This window comes from Caretta caretta, chromosome 3 (genome assembly GCF_965140235.1).
Source record: "Caretta caretta isolate rCarCar2 chromosome 3, rCarCar1.hap1, whole genome shotgun sequence".
In the NCBI taxonomy this organism is placed as follows: domain Eukaryota; kingdom Metazoa; phylum Chordata; order Testudines; family Cheloniidae; genus Caretta; species Caretta caretta.
In genome coordinates this window covers 190975140-190995857 of record NC_134208.1, presented here as the reverse complement: position 1 = coordinate 190995857, position 20718 = coordinate 190975140, and the positions used below count along the sequence as shown (strand labels likewise).

The 20718-nt window shown below is 39.9% G+C and overlaps 1 protein-coding gene and 1 long non-coding RNA gene across 2 annotated transcripts in view; both read right to left on the bottom strand.

Moving 5' to 3' along the window:
- The window catches only part of LOC125633481 (uncharacterized), a 266677-nt gene that overhangs the window by 190921 nt on the left and 55038 nt on the right, over window positions 1–20718 (bottom strand). The window lies entirely within an intron of this gene.
- The window catches only part of PAPOLG (poly(A) polymerase gamma), a 65032-nt gene that overhangs the window by 14900 nt on the left and 29414 nt on the right, over window positions 1–20718 (bottom strand). The window contains exons 9-19 of the mRNA XM_048842797.2: window positions 13719–13857; window positions 13461–13533; window positions 13267–13387; window positions 12715–12799; window positions 11498–11551; window positions 6074–6193; window positions 5533–5642; window positions 1953–2074; window positions 1683–1858; window positions 1140–1249; window positions 752–1059 (exon numbers count right to left, since the gene is read on the bottom strand). Of these exons, the coding sequence (XP_048698754.1) occupies window positions 752–1059; window positions 1140–1249; window positions 1683–1858; window positions 1953–2074; window positions 5533–5642; window positions 6074–6193; window positions 11498–11551; window positions 12715–12799; window positions 13267–13387; window positions 13461–13533; window positions 13719–13857 (1418 nt within the window). The remainder of the gene's footprint in view (window positions 1–751; window positions 1060–1139; window positions 1250–1682; window positions 1859–1952; window positions 2075–5532; window positions 5643–6073; window positions 6194–11497; window positions 11552–12714; window positions 12800–13266; window positions 13388–13460; window positions 13534–13718; window positions 13858–20718) is intronic.

Below are 20718 nucleotides of genomic sequence, written 5' to 3'. Positions count from 1 at the left end.
AGAAGAAACTGGAGAGGTGATCAGTCTGCCCTGCTCTCTATCCCCTCAGACAGAGGCACAGGTGAATCAGAGTGCATGTGTGGACCAACGGACACTACTTTCAAATTCTCCAGCTCTGGATGTATGGTGCGCATGCATAACCCACCATGGAATACAATAGGGACCATTACTCAAAGAAGTAGAAGAAATGTAGACTCTTTAGTCAAACTTCAATGACTAATGAACATTTTGGAGAAAGGCAGGCTTTGGTAAAGATTTCAATACCACCTCTATAATGAAAGGCACTAACAATAGGCATCTAGGTCATTCAGCAAAAAGAAGATAGTCCAGAATTAACAATACTGATTTCTATGGTTAAATCAAGCAAACAGTAGGAACTTTTGGGCCCTCTTTATAAAATCACTAAGCAACAAATAAAGGGCACAAGCCTAGCTTTTTTAAAAAATCCTTTCCAGGTTATTTTTAAATGTTTCATAGAGCTTCAGATTAGATGTTGTTCCTATGAGACAGTTTCTCTCTCTTCCTAGAGCATCTAATGGTAGGTGTGGTATAGCAATTGTTTCAAACTTTCCAAGAGCCTATAATCAAAGTTTAGGATTTAGTCACTGGATTGCTGGAATGAAACTGTCATGTCAGATCTGAACACTGCATTCTACATACACGAACTTTGAACATTAAACACTAGGCTAATTCTGACAGCCAGTATTTTCTTTTTAAAGGACAGTATTAAAAATTGAAGTTATAACATTACCTGCAGGGTCTTTTGGAGTTTATCTATATACATCTCTCCAACTCTTTCTCCCTTTGATTCCATATTGAAGTGTGTTTTTACCTTTTCTATATCTTTAAGTCTTTTAGTGCATTCTTCTGAGGAAGGTGAATGAGGTCTTTTAGGTGCAGCATTTTTAGAGTTTAGAGTTGAAATTCCATTTAGGAGCTGTTGTCCCTGTGCAGGAGGTGGTGTAATAAGTCGAGAAATCACATTTCGTCCTACTACTGTAGGTATGGCGCATCCAGTTGGAGGTAGCACTGCTTTTGTTGTACCTGCAATCTCGGTCTCTGCACAAAGAAAAGAGCCTTTAAAGTGTAGTTACATAGAGTTAAGGGTTACATTTTCCTTACTATGTTTGGATACATACTTGAACCAATAACTGGAATGGGCAGTCTTTTAACAGGCACTGATGGCATAGTGACATTCAATGACTTCTCTCTACTGGTAGCAGCACTGGTTCTCTGAAGTACAGTGTTCCTGTTAAATAAACATTGTATATGCTCTTTCACATTTTCGGTAACACAGCTAGTCTATCAACTGTACACTTGTTACCGATCTCCTTGAACTATCCACTGGCTGAAGAAAATGCATATACTGTATATTGAAGACAGTTGATTTCTGGCATAACGTCCCTTTAAATTTTTGCTGCCATTCTATTTATTCATGGTCATTATCCTTCAAAAGTTTGTAGATATAAAAGACACTACAATTATTCCATATATTTATTTTGCAGGACCCCAAGAATCAACTTAATTATTGATTAAAAAAATTTAGTATACATGCCACAGCGATTTATATAAAGACTGAAATAAGTAAGAACTGCCAAACAAACTTGTCCACGTTAAAAGTAAAAGTTACCCTTTGCAAGCACTTCACATTGCTACAAGGCACAAGCTTACAAACTACTAACCTTTCTGTTTCTATCAGAGAGTTGTTGTCCAATTTAGAGATCCTGTTTAACAAGGGAGGGGAGCTATATCGTGTTCCTGTGTCTGTGTTCATTGAACCATCCAAAGAGCTTACATCCACCGAAGCCCTTTTGGATGAAAGTCCACTAATGTTTCGACCAATGTCTGGTATGCTTTGCTGAAAACAAAGGTTACAAGATATAATCTTTTTTTTAAAAAAAAAGATATGCACACATGCAAATATTATGTGAAGGATCAAAACTTCAACGTACCTTCTTTCTTTTCTGTAAAATTTCAGCAGGCAAATAATAATGCAGTTGCTTTTTCTTCACATGAGTTGCTTCAATCTTCATGCCGTCTTTTAGCATATTGATGTTATTTGCCTGCCTATGAACTGTAATATGCAATTACCCAATTTAAAGCCAGAATACATGCAGATTCCAATTCCCTCAACTTAGATTATATTTTTGTAAAATTATGTTTCTGAATGAAGAAGCCAACAGCAGGCCTTCATTAAGTATTTTTACTCTGAACATATCATATTGGAATATTGTCAATAATATGTTGAAGCTCATTTAAACTAAAGCTACAATAACAGAAGGTCACCAGGAGAGTTTCCAAATTCATGATAGTTAATAAAAATGGGAGAACTGTATGCTGGGAAGCCCATTTTACTTTACATTTCATAACCAACTTGGTCCATTTGATATTTACAGTCGGTCACCATCCTGTAGTCATTTTAACTTTGTTTAAAGATACCTCTTTAAAACAACTAATTACAGGTGTCTGTACTGCTTAAAAAGGTTGCAAACAATGTTGGCGAGTAAGAGGAATGTAGGGCTTTTTTTTTTTTAATCTTAAATTTAATTCCCTCTTTGATTCACTGGACTGAGAAAGTTCAGTTAAGTTTAGGCTCTGCAAACAGTGTTGGGTAATTGATGGATTCAAATACATGTAGTTTGCAGATCAAATAACTCAGCTGTTTAAATACTTAAATCTAAAAATTCAGACAAAAAAGCTTGAGGCAGTTTATTTCGTTTCACTAGCATGACTGCCCAGAAATCGAGGAGACAGGCAAAGCAGAGGTAGAGACAAAATAGGACTGATCATGTAAGTTAAAATTTGGCACATTTTTTTTTTAAATGGTGTCCCTTTAAGAGAGTATCTTCCATTTCCGTCTCCTATAAACCAAGTGCAGCAATACCACTCTCCCTGATTCAAAGTTTAATACTGGGCATCACATTTGTGGATATTCAGTCTTAAGAGTTTACTTAGTGGACTTTATATTCTGCATTTGTTTAAGTTAGTTGTTCAGTAGGTTGCCAAGAGCATTGGGGATACTAGAATTAGTTAAAAGATCCTGAGCTTCCATTGATCTTTCACTAAAACCATTAAAATCTAAAAGCAGTGGGACTTGTCTATGCAACATTTATGTACCAATTTAACTATGTACTATTAGGATAAAGGTGCTAATATTGGTACGTTTACGTACAGCTTATTTACCAACATAAGCCCATTTTCATGAGTATAACTGCATCCACACTAGTGGGCTGCACCAATTTAGCTATATTGATTTCAAATCAATAGAAAAGACTAAGGGCTTATTTAAACACAGGGTTTCTGTATCTCCCCTCCTCACTGCCAATCCGATTAGGAAAGCCTGTGCCTCAAGGCAGAGCTTGGGTAAGCAAGGAACAAGCTGTATCATATAAAGCAAATTTCTACTGCGGATGCAGTTATACCCATTTAGGTGTTGAATGATTAACTATACTAGTTAAGTTAAAATGGCACAGTTTGTTTAGCAAGGCCAAACATTTGACTTCAAACTAAATGACTTCAAAGAGAGGTCTGGTAACAGTTTGAGCTACAGAGTTGCACACAAAAACATCCATAACAGCATAGGTGGCGACTGGTTGCTCTGCACCAACTGGTAGCCAAGCTCCCGCCTCCTTGCCTCTTTCTCCCCCACCCCCGAGCGCACCACGTCTCTGTTTCTCCCAGCGCTTCCTGCTCCCCTGCCGCCTAACAGTTGTTTAGGACTTTCCAGGAGGGAGAGGGAGGAGCAGGGATGTGGCGCACTCAGGGGAGGAAGCAGGGTAGAGGTGGGGACGTCAAGAACCCACCCGGAAGAGAGGAAGTCAGCGCCCATGCAGAACGCCATCCATAAATGCACTGATATGGGCCAATCGTTATAACTTAAATGCAAGAAAAAAATACATAAGTTCACTATTAAAGTTTTAAAGGTTAAAGACTACAGTTGACATTCAAATAAATACATACACTGCAAAGACTTTGTACAAGTATTAGACAGTCCACTCCTAAGTCTGACAAACTAGCATACTGGGCTTCCACACTAACATTTTCAAATGCTTACACATTTGTATGCCAGATTTCTGCAGGCTTCTCAATTGCTTTAGCCCTCAATGACTTTTGCCCCAAGGAACTGTTAGAAGTTACCATATTATCCAAGCACCACTGCCACCTCACCTCACAACTGAAGTTTAACAAGCACTTTTTCATTACCCATCAGATGCCCACATGGAATTTGACTGAACTTCTCAGACAGAATCATAGAACTGGAAGGGACCTCGAGAGGTCATCTAGTCCAGTTGCCTGCACTCAAGGCAATAGGTTCACCATAGCTCCAACAACATACTGAGAAACTAAGCCAAAGAGCAACGAACCAGATTGCTGCATATACACCAAATGCTGTCAAATGATCAAACTAAAGAAAACAACTGAAAAATAAGAGGTTTTTTTTTTATCGTAGCCTTGGGAATTACTTATAACAATACTAAGTAAAATATCATGGAATTAAATTAAATTAACGTTGTCCTTTCAGACCTACACTTCAGTGGTTCCAACACATCACAAATGAAAGAGAAAGGAAGAGTTTGTAACCTGATTCTCAAGGTAACTAGTAAGAAAAGTTGTGTGTTTGTAACATTAGAATAACTCCGTGCTCAAATCTGGAGAAGAGCATTCATGCCCCTACCAATGTAGAAGTGTCCATGACAATAGGTTTTCAGATGTTCAGTCTAGTTTTCAGACTCAGATGGGAGTTAGTTCTGAACTATCAATAGTATAGAAATTTTGGGTTCTAAGTTCTTGGTTGCTACTCTTGACAATTCCCATTACAAGTTACATACAACAAGACTGTTCTCATGGTCTTAAGTATGGGTTCCCAAACTTCATGCCCCTTTTTGACTTCCATGCATATGATTCAGAGGCACCTATTTCAAGTCACTGGCACCAGCTTTGCTGCCTTTGGCCTAGCAAGTGCATAGTTAACTTCACTGAGCCAGCTGTGCCCACTATGCCAGAGAAGAGGTTCACACATCTACTGTGCTGCTTAAGTTTTAGGTCTTCCCTCATTACCCACTCTGGTACATGGACAGAATGTGTATTTTAATTGTTTTACAGGTAGCGCTGATGTTACTGATTTTTCTGCCACTAAAAAAAAAATAAAATAAAAAAATATGATGGATGTAAATAGTGTCATTTTTACAAGTCTAGCAGAACTCTTTAGTGTAAGAGGCTATAGAGTGCTTCAATTCAGGTCTTCACCATGTTCCTCATATGGTTTGTGTATCTGACAAGGAATGCGCCTTCTTACTTATTGTATGGCTATAGCAGGTATACATCCAAGATAGATATCTGTTTTGTGGGCAAAATAGAAAGTTTACTATTTTAAAATTAAGCCTCCACATGCTCTGTGCCTAGACCTTCACCATAACTATCCTGGAGGAGGCAGAGTTCGGGAAGAGTTTATGGATTATATTAGCTATTTAGATAATCTTGTATGAGTCAAACTAAAAACCATACCAATACTAAAGTGAAATATAAGCTTACCTGTATCTGTGAATGATTGTATATCATACGTTAAGTCAATGTTAACACTTTCTGCATTTTCCATTTTCCTAAAAATTATTCCAAGGAACCACATGGATACATAGTTGCTCCTTTAAAAACCAATAATAAAAAAAATCACTGATGCGTCTCATTTGTGTGTCAATGTCAGTTCTATTTGGATGTTCCCAATTTAACTTCAGGAACTGGATTAAACAAAATAATCTCCATCATTTACCTGTTCATTATTATAGAGTTGCAGATTAAATCTGCATTTTAGTACTTATGTGTTTTGGTATACTAGTCAGAGGTACAATATTTCACTCATTCTTAAATGTTATGACATGTTCAGATTGCCTTTTCTTGAAGATACACAGCTGTGAAACAATGTTTGATTAGCTTGAAATACCTCCACATGCATTCTTGCAAGATATCTACAATGACTGAAGACTAGCAGATTTCAATTTAATTTTAACAGGGACCAAACTACCACATTCTTAAACTTTAAAAAAAAAAAGAAAGAAAAGAAAAAAACTTAACTTACTCTTTGCAATGTTCCTTGTTGCCAGGGAAAGACTGAGGATTAACATGTGCAAGGTTTATAAATTCATTTCTCTCCAAGTTCCCAACGAGTACACGAATTTTAGATTCAACTAGACCAACCCTAATAAAAACATCAGGTGTTAGGTTAGTTTGGTTTTAATGAATCAGGCACAATACAATAGTTTGAACTACCAGTTAGAATTTAAAAAGCGTAAAATACCAGTCCAATCAACCCAACATGACAGGGAGCTTAGTAGGATTTAAATATAGCAACCCAAGGCTGGATCTCTCAAGATGTATGTTCACTTAAATTAGGACTGGAGGAAGTTCCCTTTAGACAATAAATATTGCTTTACATGATTGAAAACCTTGTGACAAGTTCATGATAACCATTATCCTCTAAAGGAGTTAAATACGGCCCTTACCATTCTAGCCATCAAGGGGTTGTGGGATCAAGATCCTAGGTTGCAAGTTTAACACTGTTTGGTTGGATCGCAGGTAGGCAGAAAAGTCAGTTTGAAGCAAACTATGCTTGGAAAGGTACCTTAGTTTGTAGCTCAAGAGGTCACGGGAGGATTGTGTTTTGAGAACTGCACTTCAAAGCTTTTTAGCTGGAAGAGCAGAGTTCTTGCTAGAGCTAAGTAGAGAAAGATAGTTCTGCTTCTGGAGTATTTAGACATTTTGAAATTTGATCTTGTTCTGATTTGGAAGGTAAGCAAAAAATGCAGAATTCTCTGTAAAAGGGAAAGAAGTGGTATACTTGGGTTCTGTCGGAGCCTCTCCTGGGTCCCATCAGAACCTTGCCTAAACCTAACCAAAATGTTTAGTTTTCACCAACAAACTGTTTTGTTGGCATTTTCCCAATTCGCTCCAGCTGTCTGTCCTTGTGAAAGCGTAGGAAGAATGGTTAGTCTGTTAGTCTGTATTCGCAAAAAGAAAAGGAGTACTTGTGGCACCTTAGAGACTAACCAATTTATTTGAGCATGAGCTTAGCTGTAGCTCACAAAAGCTCATGCTCAAATAAATTGGTTAGTCTCTAAGGTGCCACAAGTACTCCTTTTCTTTTTGTAGGAAGAATGTCTTCCTATCCAAACCAAGAGCAAAGTCTGTAAGCAGGATAAGGGCAGAATAACCCAAGTTATTCTGGAACACACTTAACATTATGTTGAAGACCTGAACAGTAGCAGTTTTCCTCAGTTACTTAAAGGAATACTGTTAACTTGAAGCCAGTTTAAAAAAAATTAAATTTCTAGTCAATTCCATACATTTCAAAGAATTCAGGTACTGTATTGACCCCTGAACCCACCTGAAAATTGTTTGACTAGGAAAATAAAATTTAAAAACTCCTATGGCAGTGTGGAACAAACAAAAAGAAAGAAAGCCTGTACAGAAAGTGATGTCAAATGACAAACTGACTAATTTCCCCTTTCTCTTTAATACTTCAGCATAACTATTGCATGAACCAGTAAGTTTAAGAAGTCACAAACTGAATTAAATTAATGGTATCAGGTAAAGTGTTAAGGACAAGTTTGGTCTTTTTCTTGTCCTTATGTTCCTTTATTACATAAAGAGTGATTTTAAAGTATATATATTTATTTCCTTGTTGTTAGAATTTGTTATTGTACATAAATAATTGTTTCATCATACATTAGAACTGTAACATAAATTAGATATCAATCATGCTATAATTAAAAATATACATAGATCATGTCAAAAGAAACTCCCTAAGTGTATGGTAATAGTTGTTAGCCAATACATATATGTTAGGCACAGTATACATTACATTAATTGGTATTATGTACACAGTGTTAATAGAATATGTATAGGCATTGGGAAGTTATATTAATTGGATGTATTATACTCTTCCCACAATTCTATTCACCCATGTCAAATATCCCACAACACTGCAAAGCTGAAGTCAGTTTTGGCATTAGAAAATAAGAAGCCTGTCAAAGCCAAAATACACCAATGGTGTGTCCTAGAGGTAAATCCTAATCTGTTCTAAGTCCAACTGGTTTGGAATGTGGTTTCCAAAACAGAGATAATGAAAGGTACAGAACAACAACATGTTAAGGAACTGGTGGGCTGGATTGTAGGTGACATATAAAGTGCTTTTAAAAAACTTGTGAACAGTCATGATATAAATGGAGGTAATTTTGGAGGTGCTTCTTCAACTCACACTTACTGCATAAGGTGAACATGCTTCAAGGTAAGAATTGCTTCCTGAAAGGTGGGTATGTAATGTCTCCTTTTTATATTGCATTGTTTGTCTATAGGCTATAGATTTTTGGTTAGATTTGGTTATTTGGGCTTGAACATTTTTCAAATTGAACCAAAAATACAGTGAAACAATCAGTTATATTGTTAATCAACACAGCACAAGTTATTATCCTCAGAAAAGCCATATTTTACAGATGGATTTTGCCCTTGAGTAGCCATGTGAGACAACTATTAGTTCAGTTAAAACAATATTTTATTGAAACTGTGACAAACATATGTTAACTGCATTTATACAGCGTGTTGTAGGTTACTCCTGCCTGCATTAACACACACACACAAAATGTGCAACAGTTAGGGTTGCTACACTCAGACCTGACTCAAATCCACAAAAACAGAGAAATGGATAAGCCAACTCAACAGTACATGTCCTCTTTTATACCCAGACACCTTATTACCACAACTACTTACACTACAAACTTAACTCTGTCCCCTACAGATGCCAGCCTTTCATCACCTCCGAGTTATCCCCTCCCAGTGCATCACAACACACAACTAGGACAGGGACATTTGGTAGAGGAGTGTGTGAAGGGAAGGTTGGGGGAGCAGCATCTGTGAGTGAATGAATGAATGGTGCTACGTACTGTACTGTTTCGCTGTGTGTGCATGCGAACATACATACATTTTATAAAGAGAAAGCTCCTGTTCTTTTTTAGTGGATGATCAGACTGCCAAGGAAAACAAGACCCAAATTTCATATCCTTCCTATTAAAATGAGAAAAAGCCAAGGCTGCACAGAAAAATCGAAGGGCCTAAAAAGCAGTTGCATCAAAAAGCCACTTTTTAGAGCAGCAGCAGAGATTTATGCTCCATTTTAAAACAGAACCCTAACTATGGAGTTTCTAGCAGGGTGCCCCCATTAACTGGTACATGCAGCCTTAACACAGTTAAGCACTTCATTTCAGAAACAAACAAAAATTAATGCTTAACAGGCTATTGTGACATAATACATAGTTTTGGCCTTAAAAATGTTTGATATTTAATATGATATTGTTTGATTGAAATGAGCACATTTGGGTTGTTAGTTACAGAACAAAGAGGATATTCTGAAATATGTACCCTATTACCTGGTGTTGCTACACATAAGGTAAATAAACGTTCATAACCACACTTCATTAGAACAAATAGAAATAGGTTAGAATATAGCAAATGGTGCCAACCACTTTTTTCTTGAATTGCTATTCTGATATAGTGCTCTCACAAGGAGTTCTGCAGATTAGTTTAAAGCTGCTAGTGTTCTGCAGCCTATTAAAAGCTTATTGCTATACAACTGTTTTTGAATCCTGACTGCCTTCAGATCAAGCTCCTTTCCAGTCAGTGCTAAAAGCAAAGCTGTTGCCTTATGGCTAATATAGGAAAAAGTCTTTATCACCATGTTGATGTTTAAATTCTCAGCCTCAGAAGTGTGATCCCACATCTAGATTTCAGAGAAATGGTTGATTATTGAAACAGAAGTCCCTATAAGAACAAATCATGTAATATGTTGATACTATAACTACTGAAACATTATTTTTGAAACTGAAGCTTACTTGTAAACCGCAGCATACACTTACAATTCAGAAGAAAGTAATTAGGAGAAATCTTGCATTTGGAAAGATATGATTTGAAGAGCCAATTTCATAGTAGTGACTATACAGCTGCATAACATAAGAGGACACCACCACCAAACACCCCCCACTTACTTCAGAGTCACCATTACCAATGAAGATTTTCAGACAGGAGCAAGGTTTACCCAGGGCCAAAAAACAAAAACAGAAAAACACTCAAGAACATTTTTCCTTGTATGCTTTCACATATCACTTATGTCCCAATCCTTTATCATCTTTCAAATCCCTCAAACTTCTACACAGGCCACCAATACTGATCAGCCAAAATTTACCACCACCTATATTAAAAATGGTTAGTTTTATGATTAAATTGGTCACTTGATGCATTATTGCTCTCAACTGTGTGCTTTAATTGCAAGTTACCTGGTGCTGATAGCATGTCTTCCTCTTGCATACTGCCAAACAGTCGGGCAGCACTTAAACTGCAGATATTGTTTAATCTTACAAGTGCTTATCATTGCTTGTGGTGTTTTGAGAAACCACCCCAGAAGGTTGGAGGTTTAACACTTATCTAAGTTTTCCAAGAGAATTATAGAAAGCTGTCATAAATATAAAGGGAAGGGTAACCACCTTTAAATCCCTCCTGGCCAGAGGAAAAACCCTTTCACCTGTAAAGGGTTAAGAAGCTAGGATAACCTTGCTGGCACCTGACCAAAATGACCAATGAGGAGACAAGATACTTTCAAAGCTGGAGGGGGGGGGGAAAACAAAGGTTCTCTCTGTCTGTGTGATGCTTTTTCCAGGACCAGAGCAGGAATGCAGGTCAGAACTCCCGTAAAAGGGTTAATAAGCAATCTAGTTAGATATGCATTAGATTCTGTTTTGTTTAAATGGCTGATAAAATAAGTTGTGCTAAATGGAATGTATATTCCTGTGTGTGTCTTTTTGTCACTTAAAGGTTTTGCCTAGAGGGATTCTCTATGTTTTGAATCTGATTACCCTGTAAGGTATTTACCACCCTGATTTTACAGAGGTGATTCTTTTACTTTTTCTTCAATTAAAATTCTTCTTAAGAATCTGATTGCTTTTTCATTGTTTTTAAGATCCACGGGTTTGGGCCTGTGTTCACCTATGCAAATTGGTGAGGATTTTTATCAAGCCTTCCCCAGGAAAGGGGGTGTAGGGTTTGGGAGGATTTGGGGGGGGGGGGGGAAGGAAAGACATTTCTAAGCAGGCTCTTTCCCTGTTATATATTTATTAGACGCTTGGTGGTGGCAGCAATAAAGTCCAGGGGCAAAAGGTAAAATTTGTACCTTGGGGAAGTTTTAACCTAAGCTGGTAAAAATAAGCTTGGGGGGGTTTCATGCAGGTCCCCACATCTGTACCCTAGAGTTCAGAGTGGGGAAGGAACCTTGACAAAAGCTTTTTAACATTTAGCACCTACACCTTTGTGTTCAAATACACTACAGTAAATTCCAAGTTGAATAGTTTTAAACAAAGAAGAGTTTAGTGCTCCACAATTTTCTCCAATACATGAAGAAAATCCAACTCTAAACCATGTTTCAAGTGAAAGAATAAACCCATATTTAAGAATGACTTACCATTCTAAATGATTCTCTTCAGTAGAGGCACTAGCAGTCAACACAATATAATGCCTGGAAAACATTAAAATATTTAGCCTGTCTCTGGGATCAGAAAGTTTAGTTGCCAAACTCAGAATAGAAAACTCACTGCAACAATTCCAAGACTTCTTGACATGAAAGAAGTCATGGATCATACTTTCCCAGAACTATGAAGAATAAATCTACGCTGGGTAGCTGTGTAACTGAAAACAGATAGAAAGATCACATTCCACTGAACCAAAAACATATACATGCAATTTACTCTTGTATTAGTTCATTAATGTATTATTATATCTTACTGCTTAACCACCCATCATCTAGCATTATACTATATTTTAACGAAGGAGCAATCCTAAAACACTAACGCAGTTTGAAAGTTTAATCTCTCCAAACCAATGGAATATTTTAACTCTTCTAGGATGGCTCTTAAAAGAACTCTAGTTACGTAGAACAAGAATGCTTTCTTCCTTTGGGATCGGCACTAATGTGTCTAGGGGTATATCTACACACTTATGGAGATATGTAAAGACATAAATACATACCTGTACATATGTACAGACACCGCATGCCCTGTTAGCGTGGGTATGGCTTATTAGAGTAAGTGTTCTACACACCTGAAGCCCCAGGGTATACACCCTACATGGCTCCCACACCCATGCAGTGTTTCCCACATCTACACTACTATTTTTAGCTGCATAGTGTCCCCGCTGCTGGAGCCCTTCACTGCCACATGTAGCTACACGTGTAGTGCCTGTACTCTGCATGCCACCATAAGACTAGACAAACTAGGAATTATGCTCTTTAGGGTGAGCTAAGTATGCTTCTTCATATGTTTAGGATAAATTTGGGGTAATGGTTCAGCTATTTCAGCCTAAATGGAAATAAGGCTCTTCCAATTCCCTTTTCTTCAAGCTATTTTCAAGCCACATTTAGAGGTACTGAAAACAATTCTGCATAGTATAAAAGTTACAGGTTTTCTTACTGAAGAGTAGTGTGCATTTTACTTTTACTGCATTCTAATTCACTAGGTAGAATAGGGATGGGAGAAAATGAAGTCCCTATAAGCAAACAGCAAGTTATGGTAGTTGTACTAACCTGAAATTTTTTTCTTTTTTTAAAATCAGAGAGCAAAAAATTTATTCCAATTGCATTGTAGTTCAAAATATTTCACAGACAGACAATGGATTCATACATACTTGTACTTCTGAAAAAAGATTGGGGGTTCAAGGAGTTTTGGCCAGTCTGATTTTCCTTGGAGAATTTCATCTGTGACAGCAAGACCTATGTTTTTTTAAAAAAAAAATTGCTATGTTTGATTTTTGTAGACAGTTAACCTGACCAGGTAAGCATATTAAATTTCTACCCAGATCTTGGATACCAAGTCCTTTGAGATCTATGTATGAAAAAAGCTATATGAAAGCTAGGAATCATCATCCTGCGCGGTTAACTAAAGGATAGAACAAATGGGAATTCCTGCCACTATACAGAACTGGGTCACCTACTACTGTAATTTCAATACACTTTGGAAAGTTGACCCTGCATCACCATGCTAGTCCAAACTGATTCCTAGAAATGAGAAACAGAAGAGATGTAGTTCATCTGTTCCATCCTCCTGCCAGTGCCGGATTGGTCCTCACAGCATATAAATGTGTTTTCTTCTAAAGGAAGAACATTTTTACTTGGCATCTATTTATTTTGGCTCATTTTTAGATCATGTAAAAAGTATGGAGAGGTTTGAAATGCATTACCTTGCTTGAACTCCTCTACCATTACTGCTCGTGTTGAAGTAGACACATTATACGTAGAGTTCTGCTGCGGATAGGCTGGCGTGATTATGGGCATTAGATGATATCGGTCAGATGGGTTTACCTATGGCATTAGAATGGTTCCATTAGTGTGTTTAAAGTGATTATAAATTAAGAAAGAAAAGAAATCTACATACCCTAGGGTCCCAGACTGGCAAATTTAGATTGCTATCTTCAGGTTGTTTGAGCAACACAGGATTTGGCCATTCCCTGTACAAGAGACCAAAGAATGACTATCATGTATAGTTTTGTCCATGTAAAGTAATTTTTCTTTAAAATTACACAAAATGAAGACAATTTAGCTTAAGTCTAGTTAAGTGTAGAACTAGTTTGACAAGACAATGCTTAGCTAATTTTGGAGGGGGGGGGGCTATGAGAAGTGTTTAAAAACTTACCATTTTGAAAAAATTAGGAAGAATTTGTGAACTAGAGTAGATGCCAATGCATTTGGATAGAGCTGACATGTTCTTGCTACCAGCATCGCCCAGGAAACACCACCAAGAAATCCCAACACATTGGAATAAATGCCACGTCCTAGAATATACACATTTTAAAGTTAGCCTTTAAAAATAAAGTGTGCAAGTATGGTTCTTTCCAAAAACTTAGAGCTCTAGAAAACATTTAACAAAACTGATTACAACCCAACCTTTACAGATTATACTTAATTATATTACGTCTACTTATTCCCATTTAAGCGTCAAAAAAGATATTCGATTCCAGTTTCCCCGTCTCTCAAGGTAAGATATACTGAAGGTCCTATACACATACTTCCAATTTGCAGAACCAGAGGGCTCTTTGGCTATGCTCATTTTGCACTGATTCTTGCACTGTTCTGGCGGCTGGAGAGGGGAGCCTTTAAAATTTGCCTTCCTTTTCTAGGCTTGGGGGCTGATGGGCCTGAACCACATCATATGAATACAGACAAGATACTGAGCAAAATCCACAAATGAAAGTCTTGACAGCACATTTGTAGCTGCTTTAGTCAATGAGCATTTTCATTAGTGTTTTCCAGGCAGCCTTGCTCAGACCCCAGTTATGCCAGGGAAGGAAAGCATTTGTAGCCAGATTCAACAACTCATCTCCCCGACTTCACAGGATTTCAGTGCCATCCAAGTCCTGCTCAGAGACTAGAGCTGGTCAACATTTTGACAGAGGCCTACTAAGAATTTTCTCATTACATTTTTGAAAGTTTTGCCAGTTTTGGATCAGCACTATCTGAGATCCCTCCTATCAAGGCAGACTGCAATTCTTTCCCATCTCAAAGATGTTTCTCAAGTTAACAGTTTGGTGCACATGATTACCCATGGACTTTTCCATCCTAATCTTGTCTTATTTCAGACTAACCAAGATCATGGGCTAGAGATCGTAATTTTCATTCAAAGACCAAAAGCGGATCTCAGAACACTTCACATTGTCCATAGGCAAGACAAAATAATTAATAACCATTACTATCACAAAGCAGCAACAAGTCTAGAACAGTAACAGTTCTCAGTCATCCATTTAAACATTAGCCAGATTCAATGGTTTACTTTTAGAAGTCAGACAAGATAAAGCCTGTTCAGGTCAGTAGAGTCATCTGTCAAACATCCAGTTTACTGCTCCCCAAATTGCAATTTATTTCAATTCCCATAACATTTATTCTGAAGGCACTTACTTTGTGTCTTTTTGTTGTTGTTATACATGAAGGTTACTCACTTGTAACCCAATTTCTCTGACACTATGCATATTCACTTTCGTGATGTGCCATCTGATGGAACTTTCTAGTAATACGGCCAGTGAGTGCCCACAAGCCCCTCCTCCTAGTCCCCTCAGTGTTCAAGCATGTTGTAAGGGCGTGGCCATAAAAAGGAGCATGGTGTGAGCACTTGCTCAGTTCCCCCCCACAGCTAGTGCCAAGTACAGTGGTATTACTTAGGACTCTACGGAAGAGGAGGTGGTGTGTGGACAGCATGAAAATGCAGCGTCCATCTGGAAGAACTCCGGTTACCTTCATTCCTTCTTTGAAGGTCCTCTGCATAGCCTCACTCTTGGGGTAGTTTGACAAGCAATATTCAGCAAAGGATGGAGGGACACAAGGTCCTAATTAAATAGAGATTGAAACATCGCCCTGCCAAACTGAGCATCAGATCTACCAGATAAATCTAAAAGCATAAAATTTCGTGAAAGTATGAACTGAACCCCAAAGTGGCAGCTTTACATATCTCAATAAGGGCATCATATCTAAAATACAATTAGTAGAGATAGTTCTGAGACCCAGTGCTGGAGAGAGAAGATATCTTATAATTTTAATACTCAATTTTAATAACCAATCTAGACAATGTTGGCACAGAAAAAGCATGGTGTTTGCAATTTTCAGCACAGCAAGTGAACAGTTTTGGAGAAAATCCTAAACTCCGCAGTCAGACAGTAAAATAAGGAGCTTTTAAAATCTAAATAATGCAATCCAGATTCACTTATCAACATGAGGTTGGGGAGGGAGAGAAAGAGAAATTGATTTTCATGTTAACCAATCAATTAGTTTAGAGAGAAATCTGGGGTGAGGCTTAAGTGCCTCCTTGTCTTTACAGAAAATTGTAAGAGGAGGGCCAGCCATCAAGGCCTACAGTTAACTGGGGGCTTGTCTACACTTGCAAGTTTGTTGCCAAAAACTGGGGTTTTGGCGACAAAACAGCAATAGCGTACACACTGCAAGGTCACCTTTTTCAGAACCCCCCTCCCCCAGTTTTGGCAACAAAAAACTTCTATCCCCTGCGAGAGACTTTTGTCTTTCCCCCCTCCCTTTATTGTCGACAGCCAGCCAGTCTAGACACCACAGGTTTTACCTCCAATTTTATTGGCCTCCAGGAAACTATCCCAAAATTCCCATGCTGCTGCCACTCTGGTCAGCAGTTTGAACTCTGCTGCCCTGCAGCCAACGCGCCCCTTCCCCTTGCAAGCACCAGGACTTTTAAATCTCATTTCCTGCTTGCTGGCTTCCCAGGTGAGCATGGCTGGCTATCGCCCCAAATGTGCTCCCGCTTGGACCAGCACTGAGTTGTTGGATCTGATCAGTATATGGGGAGAGGAGTCTGTTCAGTCTCAGCTGTGAGTGACCCGTAGGAATCAGGACACATATGGGCAAATTTCTCGAGGCTTGTGCGATAAGGGCTACGATCAGGACATGCAGCAGTGCAGAGCGAAGATAAAGGAGCTGAGGCAGGCGTACCATAAGGTGAGGGAAGTGAACCATCGCTCTGGTGGTGCGCCAAGACCTGCCGCTTCTATAAGGAGCTGAATGCTATCCTCGGTGGTGACCCCACCTCCATCACCGATAGCCCCGTGGATACTTTGCAGGCAGCAGAAAGAGGGGGTAACCCTGAGGCTGTAATTGTGGATGAAGAAGTCAAGCTAGAAGAGGCTGAGGTGCTCCCAGCAGGGTCGCCTGGTGGGGCATGCAGCCAGGAGCTTTCCACTCTAGAAGTGCTCAATGTGGAGCAGGAAGCAGATGAGACTCTGGGTAAGTTGCTATGGCTTGTGTAGGGAATTGAAAAGTGGGAGGCAAGTAGTGTGTAGCTAATCTGCATCGCCAAGCAGGGTGTCGATGGACATCGAGACCTGCAGGGAATCCTCCTGAGAGAAGCTCTAGAAAGTTTCCAAGAGGTACTTGTTAATCCTCTGCTGCAGATTCCAAGGGATTGCAGCCTTGTTAGGTCCCCCCATTGTAGGTAACTGTATCTTGCCATTTAGCAAAGTGGCACATAGCTGAGCTGCCTATAGACTGGGGTGAAAGCCACAAGCATTCAGAAGCTGAGCACTGGTTTCCCTAGTCACCCTCATCAGCGAGATGTCAGCCAGCAGGTTGGCTACCTGTGAAAAATTGTGGGATAATTTTAGAATGAGTTCCCTTCAAAACTGCCCTGCAAACCATAATCTTTTTGTCCGTACGCACAACTGCCTTTCCACTCCTGAAACTCACCATGATTGGGGTGCTCGTAGAGCTGTGTGCTTGCTCATAGAAATCACTTTCTTGGCAGAAGGTCCGTTTTACTAAAACGTTTCAGTCATTTGCTGGAATAAAACAATCCCTCTTCTGTTCAGCACAGACTTTGAAGACCACATCACGCACCCCCACGGACTGGCTGCGGCAGATAAGAAAGAATCCTTGGCGCAGCAAAGGAGAGATGTTCTGCGAGGTGCTGCAGCGCGATGAGCGACAGACCGGGGCACGGAAAGAGTGCTGGGAAGCCGAAAGGCAGGACAGAAAAGAGACTGCTGCTTTTGCTAGGCAAGCGACAGAGCGGATGATAAAAGTGATGGAGGATCAGACAAAGATGCTCAAGTCCTTGATACAGCTGCAGACTGAGCAGATCCGAGTTCAAGCACCTCTGCAGCAGACGCACAATTCTTTGCCAACCTCCCCCTCCCCCCCCAATGCCCACACATTCCTGTTCACTCCACAGCACTCCTGAGTTTCCCTATCACTCCAGCCCCTCTGATAGCTTGCACAAGGATAGCTGGAGCCACAAACAGTTGTGAGGCTTTACCCTTTTTAACAACAAATAAAGGGTAAGGTATTTAATGGTACAGCATTTTTATTCTGTATAAAAGCGTATAGCAGTCAATTCACTCTCGGGTACAGGCTTCTAAAGCATTTTGTTGCATGGATCTTGGGCCCCAAAATTGTACATGGATGCAACAGGAAAGCAACTCCAAAGCAGACGTGTTACTGGGGGGGGGTCTAGCCTGCCATTTAAACACCTCCAGTGAGCTTTCAAACGGCCAAAGGCACATTCGACTACCATGCGGCACCTGCTCAGCCTGTTAAAATGCTCCTTGCTGATGTCCAGGTGCCCTGTGTAAGGTTTCATGGGCCAGGGCTGTAAGGGGTAAGAGGGGTCTACCAGGATTACTATGGGCATTTCCACATCCCCCACTGTGAACTTGTGGTCTGGAAAGAAAGTCCTTGCCTGCAGCTTTCTGTACAGGCCACTGTTCCTGAAGGTACGTACGTCATGCACCTTTCCAGACCAGCCTGCACTGATGTCCATGAAACGCCCCTGGTCATCCACATGCACCTGCAACACCATGGAGAAGTATCCCTTCTGATTGATGTATTCAGAGGCAAGGTGGTCTGGCACTAAAATTGGAATGTGTGCACCAATCACCCCGCCACAGTTAGGGAAACCCATCTCTGCAAAGCCATTCACTATGTCATGCACATTCCCAGAGCCATGGTCCTATGCAGCAGGATGCGATTTATTGCCCTTCACACTTGGAGTAATACAGCCCTAACAGTGGACTTTCCCCACTCCAAACTGATTTGCGACTGACCGGTAGCAGTCTGGATTCGCCAGCTTCCACAGTGCGACTGCAACATGCTTCTCTCAATCTGGTGTCCTTGTGCCACAGGTCGGGGGCCAGCTCAGCAAATAGCTCCATGAAGTTCTATACCCACTGATAGTCATCCCACACCTGCATGACAATGTGATCCCACCAATCAGGGCTTGTTTCCCTAGCCCAAAAGGGATGCTCTACCATATGCAGCTGATCTGTGAATGCACAAAGCACCGATAAGTTGCTGCCATTCCTATCACACTCAGGTGCCTGCAATTCATCCTCTTAACTTTGCGAGTAACTGTGTTGCCATGCGTGATGTCCTCACGACAGCTAACAGCGCATAGGAGAGAAGTACAGGATCCATCCTCTCTCACTGCAGATGCTGGCACGCACTACAAAAGAATGACGGTTGGAAAAACAGTGCGAAAGAAAACCAGAAACCATTGGAGGGGTGGGACACAAAGTGGTGCATGACCATATATTTTGCACATCCCAGGATGCACGGCGCTTCGTTTCTGCATTCCCACAACACCTAGCGACAGATGGTGTTGCCAGGTGGTGTTGCCAGGCATTGTGGGATACACATCCACAGGCCATTGCTCTCACTGTCGACAAAGGTGCCCCAAATGTGGACATGATCTGTCGACAGAGGGAGCAAATGTAGACACTTTGGCAACTTTATTTTGTCAATTTTTCCTTGTCGACATTAGCTTCATTGACAAAACTCGCTAGTGTAGAAAAGCCCTCATTCTTCTAGCTGAAGAGATTGCTATTATAAAGGCTTTTTTTAATGGAGAGATGAAACAATGAACAATTTGAGAGATGTCTAAATGTATATAGTCATAAAATGTATTAATGCCAAATTTAGATAACCATGGAGGAACTGGATTTCTTAATAATGGATAGAAGAGCAAAAAACCTCTAAAACTGTTTTTAAAAACAGTCAAGTGAAAATATGGATTACACCATCAATAGAATTATGAAAGGTGGCTATTTCCACTAGATGGACCTTAAGCAAAGAAATAGACAAACTCACATTTTAGGTGTACTAGATATTCTAAAATACATTGAATTGGAGCAGATACTGGATCAATAGCCTTATCAGACATATCTTCCATTTAAAATCAGAACATTTTCTAATTGACTGTTTCCTAGAATTAGGACATGCTGCACTTCTACAGAGCAAGATCTTTCTAGATCTGTTAAAGTCCTATTGCCCAAAGCAGTTCGATGTAACAATTGGAGAGCTAGATAAAGAACTCTCCCTCCCTGCTGGGACAATAGGGCTGGTGTTACTGGTAGAAGTTTGCATTTCCCCTTGGAAAGAAGAATTAGGTGCATCTACCATTGCGGTCTCAGCCATGCCAGAGCAACTTGCATAATTTTGGCTAAGTTTGATAGATCTTTTTCACTACCTTTAACAGTGTGAAAGGAGGAAAGTTAACTGGTCCCCCAGCAGAGAAAAAAGGCATCTGTCACGAATATGCAAGCCTTCTCTTGAACAAAAACAAAGGAATTTTGTATTTAACCTGGTGCAAAAATATCCATGTCCAGAAAGTTGCAAAGGCTGAAAGTGTCCTGAACTACTGAGTCCTTTACTAAGCACTCAAGCATCTTAGTCTAATCTCTGTTCAGCTTGCCCGTGAGCTGCTTGTGAGTTCCCACTACGTGCAGGGCAATCAGAGACTGTGTAGAATACACCAGTTCCGTAGCTTTCTTGCCTCCTTGCAAAGCTGAGATGAACATGCCCCTCCCTGTTGGTTCACATAATACATTGCTGACATATTTGTGGTGACTTGAACCACCCTGTCCTGTACCTGTAGAAGGAATGACTTGACAGCCAGAAGGATGGCCTTCAGTTCTAACATTCATGTGCAAGTGTGACTCAAGGAGTCCAGAGACCTTGAATAGATTGAGATACCCCTTCCTCATCCCTTCTTGGATACATTTGATGTAGCTATTGCAGGAATGTGGGGGAGGTAGAATGATACTCCAAGAGCATTCTCTAGGCTCAACCACCACATTAGAGAGGCTAGTGGCTTTTTTGGGGAATGGTGATTACTTCGAACATACTGTCCA